Raw genomic sequence first — 16,428 nt, 5'->3', positions numbered from 1 at the left:
ATATGTTAGCATTTTCTATATATATATATATATATATATATATATATATATATATATATATATATATATATATATATATATATATATATATATATATATATATATATATATATATATATATATATATATATATATATATATATATATATATATATATATATATATATATATATATAATGCTTTCATAATCATAATCTTTTCAAAGATGTGTGTGAGTATTGTTAAACCACCACCTACAATTTACATCCTTCATTGGCAAACTAACATCACTTTCGCACTTGCTGCATGATCACTTATTCATGCATTATTATCATTACTTACCATTAAGCTTTCTCTAGACTATAAGTACATGGTAGCTCAAATGGCCATTTAACTCATATTGGTGGTTGAAACTATTAATCAAAATTTCTTAGTTTTTAATACTTTCTATTTCCTACAAATTTCCATTTTAACAAAAATATGTACCTCTTAATATTTTTGGCCCTGTATTCTCTTCATAATATCATCCAAATAATCATTAACCTTACAAATCTCTAAACATAAACAAAAAAAATTCAAACCAAATTATATAAACAAAATTGAAATCTCTACTAAAATTTAAAACTCATGAACTTGTAATTTTCAGTGATAAAATTACAAACCCATAGCATAATGTCACATACATGCATAATGCATGAATAAGTAGTATACACATATAATAAGAACATGGAACAAAGTTATGGCATTTTTGCTAACCATAATATAAGATTAGCAAATACATATAGAAAATAGATCAAACAAATAATAAGCAAATAAAACACAAAAATAAATTTTTCTCTAATTAACCTGATAACTTGAAAACAGGTTTTTTTCCAGCATCACCTAAATGAGGATCACGTTTAGCCTTAATTAAATGCCCCAAAACTTTAGCATAACGACGAACCAATTTCTTAAACTTCAAACCTTGAAGATTGTCCTTTTGTTGCATCCTAACAAGTTGAAGTTGTTTCTCTTCCTCAGAAAAATGTTCTCCAAGTGAGTTTCTTCCTTTGCTATTATCTCCTTCATCACTACTACTACACTTCATTGTTGTCTCTTTCTCTTCTCCACCAATCAATTGCTTCAAACTCTTGTGATGATTATTATTATTATTACCTTCTTTCGCCTCGTGAAGGGTGGTTTTGAGAGACACGACATCTTTTGTTGTTGAAACATCCTTTGAGATTGGTTTCTCATTTTGCTTTCTTGTTCTTCTTGACATGGTTATGTCGTAGTGGCGTTTCGCCGCCGAGGATTGAACCTCCATTTTCTATGTTTGTGAGAAATTGGTTTTGTTTTGTATTGTAACTATTAGAGAGCAAGAAAATTTGTTCAATTTCTTAAAGAGCAAACCATAGGAGTTAGATTAGAGGGCTTTCAAAAAGGTGAAATGTCTGTTTTCGGATTGTCCATTTGTGATAATTGAAAGTTTAACTCTCCAATGCTAATGAGGTTGAAGGAAATGAATTTGAGGGAAGTGTCACCAAACTTTAGACAATTTCTTAATAATGGGCTTGTGGTAGACTCATGTAGGAATAGACTATGGTTGGTCCATTTTGGGCCCAAATTCAACCTCTATGTTTAATTAGTCTTCTTTACCTATAGTTGATTTATTTGCTTCTTTCTAGATTAGGATTCTTTTACTATAAGAATTATCTTTTGACATAGATGTTAGTCTATTTAAATTAATGTTTTAAAAATTGGATTACAGATTGAGAAAATTCGGATTATAGTTCAATTGATTCAATCAGTCAAACTGATTTAGATTTAATTCTATTTAACTTCATTCGATAGATTTTTTTCAATCAAATTAGAATACAACTAAGATCAAATTAACGAACGATTTGAATTAGTTAGTTAAACTAGCCGAATCACTTCAGTTTTTAAAGTACTTTATTTAAATTTTTGCACGAGAATATTAAGAGATAAACACATAAATTTTTAACATATTGGGCAAATAAAAATGTGGTTTCTTATCCAATGAAAACATCCCTTTTTTGAAAAAGTAGAGAGGATCATTCAATCTGAATCATTTATCATTTCTTCGACCAACGTTTTTCTATGGTAAGTCAGATAGAGAGTAGAAAAAGTAGAATTGAAATATATGGTCTAATAATAATAATGTATAGTGTATTAAATGAAATAAACTTTCCTTAATATATGCCTATGGTTATTATTTTGGGGGTTATGTTTTTTGGGGGTAGGTTAGTAAGAAGTCAAAAATTTGCATGCTTCGGGTAAGTTTGTTAACTTTTAGCAACATGGATGACACACCTATGTTTGTGTATGAAGGAAATAGTTTCTTTCATTCCCAATGGGCCATTGAAAGAAAGAGTACTTTTTTTGGATAGGAGAATTTATTGAAAGAAAGGATACTAGAAGAAGGAATGGTAATGGTATGTATGAATGCTATTAATTCCCAATATGAAATTCACAATAATCTCCTCTCTCTTCCCCAAAATAGTTTGGTAATATCTTGTTGACATGAGAAGAGGAAGAACGTATGAACTTTCATAAATTTCTAAAAAGCTACGCTATACTTACACCTTTTTTCTACACCCTGTATTTTACACCGTAACTATTAAGAGAGAAAAATATTCAGGCACAAAAAAGTAAAAATTATATATTGTATCTATAAATCTATGGTGTTGATGTTAAAACTAGATGTAAACTTATCATTTTCCATTTTTAAATCTGAAAAATCCTAATAGTGTTTCACTTTGGACCAAATACTAATCGATCATTATATATTTATTTATCTATCATATAAGAAAATTATGTGTTAATTAAAACCCCTAATTATTCCTTCATGCAGCATCGTCATCATGCAGCGACAATCTATACGATATCTCCAAAATTTCTCAAATGGTACATTTAATTCTTAAATTTGATTCTCAACAAACCTTTTAATTATTCCTTCAATCCGTTCAACTATGACACTGACATCACGTGCAGTACCAACAAACAAATCTAGTTCTAAGAGCAAGCGTAACTGCAACTTCACCTCTTTCCAACATCATCACATCACAATTGGCCGGACGGACCGACCTGCTCTAATACCACTATTGTAACACCCTTCTAAACCCTGCGGTAATTATTAAAATAATCAGAGTAAAAACATATAATCAAGGGTGCCACAATTAATTTAAACCAAACATGTGTCAATTGTAATGCCTTATTAGAAACGATTCATCAATTAAACCACATCATGTTTAACACAGCAAAAAGTATACATCACCAAATTAAAGTAATGGAATAAAACCAAAACCACCAAAATAAAGTACACAACTCAAACTCTAACTAAATCGTTCCCCAGTGTTACACTATCAGAGCATGACGGACACGACATTGAACTACTGGATGAGCTCTATAAGCTATCCTCACCGGTCAGTAGAGGCCGCTACTCCTCAATCTGAAAATATTAACATGTAAGGGTGAGTCTCATTCGAAATTAATAAGTATTATACATTCATCAACAGTAAAACATCATACAATTATTATTCACTCAATTATAACATGTATTTCAGATACACAACAGTTAATCAAATAATCATGCCAACCAAACACATCACTGAACATAATACGCAATTTATCCAGTCATACTATATCATTATGCACATGAATGAACTGACTCTATGCATGTGGTATCATACATGGGCTAAACCCATCCAACTGATCTATTCATCATCAAGATACAGTCCAACCAGCACAAATTCCACACAATGGGAATTATGCCCACCATTTGATCCACAACATCACCGGGATCCATCACCAAAATGCGTATGAATGAACGCACACATATGACATACTTACAACATCACCGATCCGATGAACAACATCGTCTCTCATAACTCAACATAGTTATCACCAACAAGTATGTACATGTATCATGCATCATTCAAAACAAATCAATCATCATCATACGATCAAAATAATCAGCGCATGATTATGTTATACACACATTATCAACATTATAATCATGTTGTCACAACATCACCACTGGATCAAAATGAACAATGTCATTACCAATAACTCACCAAAAGCAACACCGAATGATATATTCGGTTTCAACACCATCCACAATTATATCACAGATAATCATATCAACATGTATTCAATTCTAGCATCATCATTATTCAATTATATCACATATATTCATGTCAAAACACCACTAAATCACAATGAATTCGAAGTGGTTACATCATCATAACAACACATTGTTACATTCACACATATATGTACACACTGCTACAATCCATCAATTAAATTAAATCAACATTTAAAATAAAATAGGGCCACTGCCCATTTCACCAATTCATCATATAAAGCTTTAAATCAGCTTCGCAACGCTCAAAACGGCACCTAAATCAGACAAACGGTTTAAAAGATACGAATTTTAAAAAATAATTATTTTTCAAAAACGAACAGCGATAACCGGTTACCTCCATCCCAGTAACCGGTTACTGCATCTCAAGTAACTCAGGGTTTTGTTTTTAACAGCGCTTGTAACACCCCTCTAATAACCCGCGGCAGTTAAATAATTATTAATCAGAGTAAACATGCAAGAGGTGTCACAATTCATAAAATAAAGAAAACACACGTCGGTACATATCATGCATCCACTGAAAACATCTGTAATTATAACTCATTAAGCAAAACATGTTTACACAGCGGAATTAATTCATCAAGTCAACATTCATCAATAATGTATCAGACTTCAAACATCATAAACAAATACAAATAGAGTTATAATCAGAACTCTAAAAACAAAGCGTTCGCAGTGTTACATCTATCAGAGCATGACACCGACACAATACTAAAAACCGACTTATGAGCTAATCCTCACCAAGTCACGCCGCTATCCTCAATCTGAAAAATGACAACAAGTAAGGGTGAGTCTCATCACAGTTAACCAATGTTATTGCATCATAAATAATAACATTTCATAGTTATATCATTCACCCAATTGTTTCATATCCAGACAAAACGTCATTCACACATCCACAGATAAACAGACAAGTCATCATATAACATATATCATCATGCTATAAACAAATCATGCACATGTATGAAACTGACACTATGCATGTGGAACCAAATCATCACCAGTGGAAATCATCCACCGACCGATCTATCGTCATCCAGATACGGCCCTGCCAGCACAAATTCCACACAATGGGAATTCTGCCATTCACTGAAATCCTCTCATCATCTAGGATTCAGTCCTCATCAATGTTTATGAATGCATGTAACATATATATAACATACTTTCATCATCATACTATGAGTAGCATCATCTATACTCATTTCATCATCATCATCATCATTATTAAGCATGTTCATATATACATTCACATCATTCAAATACAATTAAACCATCAGTAAACCAAACTATCACACTATAAGGTTCACTCATCCTCAAACGGTACACAAAACAGGCCTACAGATCGAAAGTTATGCGTCATTAAAATTTCCAGAAAAATCACAACACAGGAATTTGCACTCACAGCGACCATACGCGTATCATAATGCCCATACGCATCTATACGCGTATCACTATGTTCCATACGCGTATCATACGCCTTTCAACAGACCAGGTTTTGCCCAAAAGCAACCTCATACGCGTATCAGTCTTGCCATACGCGTATCACCAGAATAATTTTCCTCTTTCAAAATTTCCATACGCGTATGAGCATCCTCATACGCTCCTCATACGCAAATCACCAGCACAGGGTGTTTGGGACAGGGCAGCTGCGTATCATACGCGTATAGCCCCTTGGGAGTGTCCCCCATACGCGTATGACCTCATCCCATACACGTATGGTACTGTTTCATACGCGAAACACCAGAAAATGCCCAGCACCTGGAACTTCGTAACAGTCCAAAACCCACTCGTTTCTACTCATACCAGTCCACGATTTTGAGTCTAAAAACCAGAAAATTCACATCTAAACAGCATATGAATTCATCCACAACCACAGTATATAATTCCATAATCAATTTCATTCATCATTCCCTAAATCTATCAGTTATTAGGGATTAACAGTCCAAAATTCAATGATGAACACAGATGAAAATTTAGAATATAGAATCAATGGATCCAATCATACTCCTAATCCATACTATCACCTATAATACAATAAAAGAGATTAAACGGAGAGTCTCCCCTTACCTCAGATAAAAGTCTTGGTTCTTGGTCTCTCCCTCTACAGTTTTCCTTCACGTTCCTTGTTCCCAATTCTGTTCTTTCACGTTCTTTATTTCTTTCCCCAATTCCCAATTCTGATTATTTTATGAAAAATAATATTAAATTAGTAAGGGCTTTACTACACCACACCCCCTTCTTCTTACTAATCTCACACATGGCCCAAATGCCACCAACCATCATTTTCCCATTATTTTAATAAAATCCATAATAATAATAATTATTAATCTAATATTCAAATTAAATTAAAAATTAAAATTATACGGGTGTTACAACTCTCCCCCACTAAAAGAGTTTTCGTCCTCGAAAACATACCTTAGGTAAAGATACTCTGGATAAGAACCCTTCATCTGACTCTCTAGCTCCCAGGTAACATTTCCCCCAGCAGGTCCTCCCCAAGCTACTCTGACTAAAGCTATTTCCTTGCCACGCAATTGCTTCAGCCTTCGATCCTCAATCCTCACAGGTAAAGTCTCAACCGTCAAGTTATCTTTCACCTGTATATCATCTACTTGGATCACATGGGACGGATCTGAAATGTATTTCCTCAACTGAGACACATGAAATACATCATGTAAATTTGCAAGCATCGGCGGTAAAGCGATACGATAAGCCACTTCTCCCACTCTTTTAGAAATTTGGAATGGTCCGATAAAACGCGGAGTCAACTTCTTCGACTTCAATGCCCGATCAATCCCTGTCATAGGAGTAACTCTCATAAACACATGATCTCCCTCTTGAAACTCAAGTGTTTTCCTCCTCTTGTCATGATAGCTCTTCTGACGACTCTGAGAAGCCTTCATCTTCTCTTGAATCATTTTAATCTTCTTTGTAGTCTGTTGTACAATTTCTGGACCAATCACAACACTCTCACCAGATTCGTACCAACACAACGGCGTCCTACATCTCCTACCATACAAAGCCTCAAACGGAGCCATACCGATACTCGAATGAAAACTGTTGTTGTAGGTAAACTCAATCAAAGGCAGATAACTATCCTAAGTACCTCCTTTTTCCAACACACAAGCACGCAAGAAATCCTCTAACGACTGAATCGTTCTCTCAGTCTGTCCATCAGTCTGCGGATGGTAAGCAGAACTCAATCTCAGCTTAGTACCCGATTACTTCGTACCATTACGATATTACACCGAAACAACACCAATTTACATGTTATAACATCATTCTAACATGCTTCAAACATCAATCAACAATAGACATGAACATTATCATCCAAATTCATCAAATTCACATAAAAGTTATGAGATTACTCAAAACCTAACAACCCCAAAACCCAACACATACAATTGAATCAAACAACAATTATAATCCATTCTACTACCCTTGATTGTATAATAATCATTAACCCGAAGAGTCCCCTCTTACCTTAGCCAAGAATCTGTCTTTGGCAGTTGATGTGTTCTGGATCAGAACATCTAATGAATGATGTTTAGCGTTGTTGATCTTCTGGATGTAGTTGTTGTATTCTTTTTCTGATGAATCCTGTATAAGATTTATAACATAGTATCTGCATACTAAATGAACTATTAGTAATAAAATTGTTACTCACAAAATATATGCTTGTTATCATTAAAACTAGATTCTGAAGATAAATTATCTATCTTGTTCTAACAAAGTAATCACCAAACAAAAACATTATAACGGCAACTTCATCACAACAACAACTTTATAACGGCAACAAACTTGATAACAACAACAAAACAACATACGACGCATTATGTGACTCAACTATGTGAATGCATGTGGTACCATTTGTAGCAGAACTCCAAACTTAAACATATGCCAGTTTATCGAGGCATTAACAAGGCATAAGCCTTCAACGTGGCGCCATTAAGGCCAAGGCATAAGCCTTCAACTTTCAATGTGGTGCCATTAAGGCCAAGGCATAAGCCTTCAACTTTCAACGTGGTTCCATCAAGGCCAACTTAATCATGCAATGTATGCGATTAAACCTCAACTTCAACAACAAATACACAACAATGCAGCAACAACAACAACATACAACATCAACAACTTAAAATATGCATCATTGGCATCAACTTGGATCAACATTGGTCATTCGACCTACAACTCAAACATGTCCATAAATCGGGACAATTCAACACAATTCAACTTCACCTGCAAATCGACTTATCCGGCAAAATCACAACACAACAAACCAATCAAAAATATCTAGTAGCCCATATGAGTTACCCCGACAAATTACAACTAATTACGATTAACAAATCTTACCGCTTAATTCTACTAATACGGCTAATCGGTACTGTTTTTATCTACTTCATTGCTACTATTTCCCACTGTTTCTATTTAGCAACTCTACTAATTAATTACTCCTACTGTTAATTCTCTGATCAATTATTTCTGTTAAGACAACTAATACTGCCATTTGTATACTATACATAATACTCTGCTAAAATAGTTAAAACTAACACCTGCAATTTGTTATTAACTCTGTAACTATAAATCATCTCTGCCACTTAGCTATTTCCCCTACAAAAAGATCCACTTACTCACTACTATTTGTTTACCATACTGCTAATATCAATCTGCCAACACTGCTATTGAAACTCCACCAATTTATAGTTTCTACTACCCTTAATTACATAGGACTACCAATTATTTAAATAGAATATAGTCTTACTGTAAATAATTAGACTAACCAAATAATAAATTAAAGTTATCTAATCAACTTAATTATTTAATTTCTTAAATTATTGTACAATCAGTTATTATTATTACTATTTATACTAATAAACTATTTATGTATTAGTAACTTGAGATATTAAAACTATTACAACTAGTTTCTTATTTGACGCTACAGTACATGAAAATTTGTTTCATCCACCAAAACATATAGGCATGCTACAGTAATTGAAATATATATAATATGCAACAATTGGATTACCAAGTAGTCATTTAATTATATTATCCTTGAGATGCCCATCTCCACCTTTTCTATTTTCCTTGAGATGCCCATCTCCACCTTTTCTATTATCCTTGAGATGCCCATCTCCATCTTTTTCTATTTTCCTTGAGATGCCCATCTCCACCTTTTCTATATACTACATGATCCTAAGTACCACATGATCCAAAAAAAAATGCAAATATAAAATATGCTAAGTCAAGTCCACGTGCCACAGACAACAAACAGGAAGGGAGAGGATGGTGGGGTGAGACGCCCACCCCCAAAGCTTGAGGCGCCCGCCTCCTTGGCTTGGTGGGGCCCACCCCCTTCTCCTAAAACAAATTGAGACGGACGTCTCAAAGCTTCTTTTTCTTACTTTTTGGAGACAGTCGTCTCCTATTCTCTTTCTTCTCCTACCTGCATATGCTCTTCATATTACCACCGTAAGTCCCTTATAATTTCTCCTTGGTCTACTTATAATTTCCAGATTTTTGTTTCGATTCAGTACCAAATTCTCATCTTATCTTATGCAACATACATTGAATTCCCATAAGGCAACAATACTATTAGCAGCAACATAAAAAATTTGTTCAATACAATTTCGACAAAGACGGTCACGAATTTCATTCAGAATCAAACACTACGATTTCAACACAAACACAATAGGAAAATCAATAACCCTAATCCCACTTACCAATTATCATAATCCCGATTATAAGATTCGAACCCCACCCTTACCTTGTATATGGAGATCGCCTCTAAATTCCTGTCGAGTGCAAGCCTTTTCCCAACGATCAACGATCAATTCCTCCTTCCGCCAAGACCCCGTTCTCTGTATCTGTAGCTTTGTTTCACAATCTACTCCAAGGACTCCAACTTCCTCTGCCAAAAAAACCCTAACTTGCTTATTCCCTTGTTTTTCTTATATTCCAATTAATCAAAAATAGTTCTTATTGGGCCTAATACATCACACCTCCAATTCGCTATTCTTAACACGACAATCCAACTTAAGCCAAATTAAATAATAATAATATTATTACTAATATTATTTCTTCAACAAAATCAAATTTATTAATTCTCCGATTAACCAACTAAATAATCCAACTTTAACTTATTAATTCCGATCGACATATCAATCCAATTAGCCTCTTAAAATAATACCGACGAATCCAATTTCAACTAAATTCCGATAAATAAATCCTTAATAATTTAATTAAATAATTAATTAAATCCGGGGTGTTACAGTGCTCCGTCAAGGAGATCCCCTTTCGCCTTACTTGTTTGTGATTTGTGCATATGTGCTCTCAAGACTTCTAAAGAAAGAATCCTTGGGTGGAAGTATTCACGGTATCCAAGTTGCAAGGTGTGCACCAAAGATATCTCACCTTTTCTTTGCGGACGACAACATATTTTCTCTAGAGCTAGCATCACCAAAGCTGAGAAAATTCTGGAGGTCCTGCCAACCTACCAAAAAGCTTCTAGCCAAATGGTGAACTATGAGAAGTCTAAAGCCTCCTTTAGTCGAAATGTTTGTGAGGAAGTTAAACACATGATCCATAATAGGATGGGAGTAAAGACGACGTTATCTCACTCGAGATACTTAGGTCGGCCTGTGGTGTTAGGTAGATCTAAAAGGGAGGTGTTCTCTCTTGTGGTGGAGTGGATTTGGAAGAATGTGATAGGTTGGAAAGAAGGAATTTTGTCGAGGGCCAGCAAGGAAGTTCTTATCAAAGTAGTGGTGCAGGCAATCCTCAGTTATATCATGTCGGTTACAAGACTCCAGTAGGGGTTTGCGAGGAGATAGAAAGGATTCTTGCCAGGTTCTGGTGAGTGGTGGAGAACAAGGGAAGGAAAATACATTGGATGAGTTGGGAGAAGATGTGAAGAGCGAAAGGTTTGGGAGGTATGGGCTTTCGAGGATGCGGAGTTCAATCTCAGTCTATTGGGTAAGCACCTTTGGAGGTTGATTAAGGAGGGAGATTCGCTTCTCAGGAAAGTGTGGAAAAGTAGATACTTCCCCAACTGTTCAGTGCAGGAAGCTTCAATCGGTTTTGCTCCTAGCTACACGTGGAGGAGTGTGTTGAGTGCGAAGGAGGTGATTAAGAAGGGAACAATATCGAGAATTGGGGACGGTAGGAATGTGAGGATTTGGGAGAACAATTTGGTGCCCAATATCCCTTGTCTCAGTAGTGTTTATCCAATCAGAGGGTTGGATAGAAATACAATAGTGGACAGGTTGATTGATTATGAGATGTGTAGGTGGAAAAGGAAATTGGTTTTTCAGTGGTTTGATCATGGCGTTGCAAGGCATATTATAAGCATTCCATTGTCTATTAGAAGGCCGATGGACACTCTAACTTGGCACGGTGTGGTCGATAGTGAATATTCTGTAAAATTTGCATATCACTTGATCAAAGGTTCAAATGAGGCTGAGAAGGTTGGAACCTCGTACCAAGGGAACGAGAAAATCTGGAAGAAAATTTGGAAAGTTTCGGTGCTGCCCAGAATTCAGAATTTCTTATAGAGATTATGCAAAAATATTCTTCCAACCAAAACTAATCTTCTAAAGAAAGGTGGTTGTCTTGAAACGTTGTGTCTACATTTCCTAGATGCTCCTGAATCCTCTAGCCATCTTTTTCTTCAATGCCCTTTTGGAAAGAATGTGTGGTTCGCACTGCCAACAAATACAAGAGTACAAGAGAATGTAGATGATTTAAGCTGGTTGGAGGATTTCTTGGGCAGGAAGGAGGGTTTTGTTGACAGAATTCTTTATGTGACTTTGTGGAAAATCTGGAGGGCGAGGAATGTTAGAGTTTTTGAAGGGAAAGAGCTAGATCCGTTGCGCGTTGCTACTGAGGCAATGGATGTGGTGCGGGATTCCATTTGGGCAGCGCAGTAGGAAGAAGGAAAAGAAATGAGGAGACAGTGGTTGTCAAACCAGATACAAATGAAGATTTTCATTCGGTTTATGTTGATGCAGGTTGCTTTCCTAACGGTTTTATTGTTTTTGGCTGTGTGATTAAGGATAGAAAGAAGGAAGTGGTTTTGTCTGCAACTTACAAGATGGAGAGTCAAGCGTGTCTAGAGATAGTCCAAGTGTTAGCTCTTAGATGGGGTATTAATCTCGCTTCAAAAATCAACTTAGGAAGAACCGTGTTCTTCTTTGATGCGATGAATGTGGTTGAATGCATCAATAGGAGGAGGTTGTGTGCAGAAAGTGATCCAGTAATTAGGGATTGTATTTTGATTTTTAAAAATTTTTCTGTTTCTGTAGTAGTGTTTACTAATAGGAACTTTAATGTTGATGCTCATTCTTTAGTTAGAGTTGGCAATGTTGTTGGTTCAAGAACATGGTTAGGCTGTATTCCCTCACCTGTTGTATCATTTCCTGTTCTATTTCTAATTAAATGCAGTTGCTATCAAAAAAATAAAAAAAATAAAAACATTTGCACCACACCAGTACCCGTGCAAATGCACGGGTATCCTGCTAGTTTTAAAACAAGTTAGTACACATGTGTCTTATTATTTAAGTGAATGTATGAATCTTTCTAACGGATTATTGATTTAGTTCAGACCGTACAATCTAGAAACACAATAGGGCACGATTTTGGATTATAGAAAACGAACATGCCCAAACAAACATGCAAATTCAATAATACAAACTACAATTGATTGAATAGAGATTTGAGTTTCTACGATATTTTGTTATCAAATAGGTTGATTAGTTTTTTATCATTAATGAGCAAGAACATTATTGTTGAGATATTGATATTTATTATAATTGAGTTTTTAGTATCTTTAAGAATAAAATATGATTGCAATCCTTTTTAGTTTATATCTCTCTTGTATATTCTTTTGTATATAAGTAGTTGTTTTAAATCTTTTCAATAACTAAAGCAATATATATATATTCAATATGGTATATGTTATAGGCCTGTTGTAATACGGTGGGAGAACTAACTTTTTTGGTTTTTTATCCAAAATGTGCAGATAGTTAGAGTCGCCACCGACTTTTCTTTTATCCAATAAGGAAAGGCTAAAAAGAACAGGAAAGACCTTGATAGATTTTGAGTTCGGGGAGTAAGTTATACAAAGGGAATGTATTAGCACCCTTTGTATCCATGGTTATCCATGGGCTCTTAAATGCTTAGCTCACTTTACTTGCTTTTTTTGAAAAGTGGTGTGTGTTCAGAAAATATTTCGTAAAAATTTAACTTCGTAATGATTCTTGCATGAATGTATACAAAGTGTTTATTTTTGAAAATATTTTTGAAAATATTTTTGAAAGTGTGAGATATGAAAAGTATTTGTTTTTTGAGTTGTGAGCAAGCATTTAAGAGTTACTTATCCATAATTTGTAAGGTTTTTCTTGTACTTATCATTTTCCTTGAGAGATAGTATTATCTGTACCATTAGTGGGTCGGCAGTCCTATCTATTGGATGTGGAGGGACAACGAAGGGTCATTGAATAGTCATAGAAGGTAACATGTATGGATACCTTAGAAATTCGAAGGGACTATCATTATTTTTATGTAGGGTCATCGAGGGGCAAAATCATATTTTTGTAGGCAACTCGAAGGGTCATCGAGGGACTATGATCTTTATATCGAATGGACTATGATAATATTATTCGTAAGCGTCTTTTGCTAAAGTATTCCTACGTTGGAGGGACATGACCAATATTTCGTAAGGCAACGGAGAAAGGTTACCCTAGATGTGCATGTGTGCAAGTGTATTGATTCAGTTATTTTTCTTGAAGAATTAGGTCATTCTGTGTCAATTTTAGGTCTTGTCATACAAGCCTAGTTACTAACAGTTAAATATGTACAGAAAATTAAAGTGCGGAAATTAAATCCTATGCTATTACATCCTGTGAGCAGTTACATAATAGAAAAAAAATGCGAGAAAAATAAATCTACACTATTACAATTGAGAATACGACCTATACAAGTTTCTAGGAATTTAAATAGCAATAAAATAAGGACAATGTTAGAAAAAAAATAAGAGTCTTAAAGTTTAAATTTATATTTTTATGATTTAATTCTAGGTGTTATTAATAATTAATCAACCTAAGTTCTAGTTTATTTTACAAAATTAATTAATAGAAAATCTTAAGTCTAAATTAATTTAATTAAAAAAAGGTTAATTGGTAAAACTATTTTTTTATGTGTCTTTATTAGTCCTAATTTATGAGTTAACTTACCAAAAAAAAAACTTTGGTCTAATTAATTAAAAACAAAAAAATTTATGTCAAAATAAATTAATTAGGAAAAAAATCCTAATACTAATCTTTTGTTGTGATTTTATTTGATTTTTTTATGTTAATTATAATTAATTAAGTTAAATAATGAAATAAAACAAATAAATTAGAGAATGATAATAAAGGTTAGAAAAATCTCTTCTCCTCCGGCCATTCTTCGCCGTGGCACTTGCAAAAATGAATCAAATGAAAAATGTCAACCACCTAGATCGATGTAAAAACATCTCTTGAATCCAAAAATCAAGTTATTTCAGCCTAAAATTCAGTGTATCATACGGATCGAAGCTTGTAGGTTCTTGAACCTCAACCATGGTGTATTATGATCTATGCTTCAAAGCTTAAATACTGTATGTCAAACCTGCTCTAATCCATATCATGAACACAACTATACACACAAAATTCATTAATAAGCATAACTTTAAATATCTAAAGCTGAGAAATTTACCGAGTTGATCGGATTGGATATGTGCGTTCTGGGCTTGCTGAGGCTTTGTTTTTGCCTTAAAACTTTAAAATTTTGAGAACTTTTGAGAGTGATTCTTGCTACGGCTTTATGTCTCCTCCCTTTCGTGTTGGTGAGACCGTCTATTTATAGGAGAGGATGAAACATGGAAAGAATCAAGGAGTTATGGTGAGGAGTGAATGTGTTGGGAACATGTTTTCTAAGTTTCCTGAAAGCAGAGATTTTTGTCCCAAGAGGTTGCCACACATTTTTGATGACCATGATGGTGTAGATCCTCATGTTTAATCCTTCTAGAAGCATAAAGTAGGTGCCCACCATCTCTATTTATTATTTATTTTATTTCATTTTATTTTATTTTGAATTATATGAATAAAATCCAAGTTAAATGAAATAAACATGTAAATAAATAAAAGGATGGATTTTGAGGTTCTTGAATGATCAGATTTTTTCCTTAAGAACTAGGCGCCCTTCATCTCATTTGTTATTTATTTATTTTATTTTATTTTGAATTTTTTAAATAAAAAATCCAAATAAAAATTAAATAAAATGCAAATAAACACAAAAATGGAAATGGAGGTCTCGGGACTCATTATGGGCATGAGGAGGCACATTAAACCAATTTGTCTCAAATATGGGAGGGCAAATTTTGGGGTACAACACCGGCCAAAATTTCATAGGGGTGAGATCCTGTTATCATACCTAACATTGCAAAGTCTAAGTAGAATTATCCATCATATATAATGGGCCCACTTAAGATCTAAGGTAAAAAAATTTGATCTCATAATTTCACTTCACTCATCTTGAACTTTGTAATTAACTTGAGCATTGAAGTGATAACCTTGGTCCACTCCTGCACTGTCGTATCAGAGATCAACATCACTACATCAAGAGTCTATCATTACCAATCAATCATAATTATGGTTCCAGTATAGAACAACAGTGTCGTCTGTAGGAAATTGACTCTTAATTCTTGTTATGTTATACGATCAAAGCTCATTTGATCCCAATCCAGATCACGAAGAAATTATAGTAAGAAAGGGGATTTCACTACCAACCTTGCATTAGAGAACTCCTCCTCCAAGCCTTTTGATCCAACTATCGATTATAATGACCATAGTTAGAAAGATTGAGAAGGAAACATTATGACAAGAACAACCCTCTTGTTGTCGCCAGATCTCACCCTACTTGAAAGAGAAATCGAAAGAATCCATGAATCAATACTATCACATTTAAACAAATGAACCTCTGGCGCAAATTCTATTGGACGATGATTTTGACGGAGAATAGTCACACTTATGTGTCTTAGTATGTTTATTTTTATTTTTTCACTAGTTTTAAAATTTTCAATTTCCTACATATTGTACTTCAATTTCAGTATGCTTTGAATTAATAAAGTGTGATGTTTACCTTTCTAAATGTACATGTTTGCATATTTAAATTTTCGAATTGCATCATTTTATATGCCTTTTTGATTTTGACAAAGGGGAGAAATATACTCTCAAGGGGAGTAGAGTATACTCTCTACTTAATTGAGGGGTAGTTTAACCACTAAATTTTTT

At 34.1% G+C, this 16,428-nt stretch overlaps 1 protein-coding gene across 1 annotated transcript; it reads right to left on the bottom strand.

Annotated features, from left to right (window-relative positions):
• Nucleotides 1-820: 820 nt before the first annotated feature.
• Nucleotides 821-1,285, bottom strand: LOC131597433 (uncharacterized). Its single transcript, XM_058870133.1, has one exon. It carries the CDS (start codon nucleotides 1,283-1,285, stop codon nucleotides 821-823), a length of 465 nt encoding a protein of 154 aa, XP_058726116.1.
• Nucleotides 1,286-16,428: the final 15,143 nt, after the last annotated feature.

Source organism: Vicia villosa, linkage group LG4 (genome assembly GCF_029867415.1).
Source record: "Vicia villosa cultivar HV-30 ecotype Madison, WI linkage group LG4, Vvil1.0, whole genome shotgun sequence".
Classification (NCBI taxonomy): Eukaryota; Viridiplantae; Streptophyta; class Magnoliopsida; order Fabales; family Fabaceae; genus Vicia; species Vicia villosa.
This window is presented reverse-complemented; position numbering and strand designations above follow the sequence as displayed.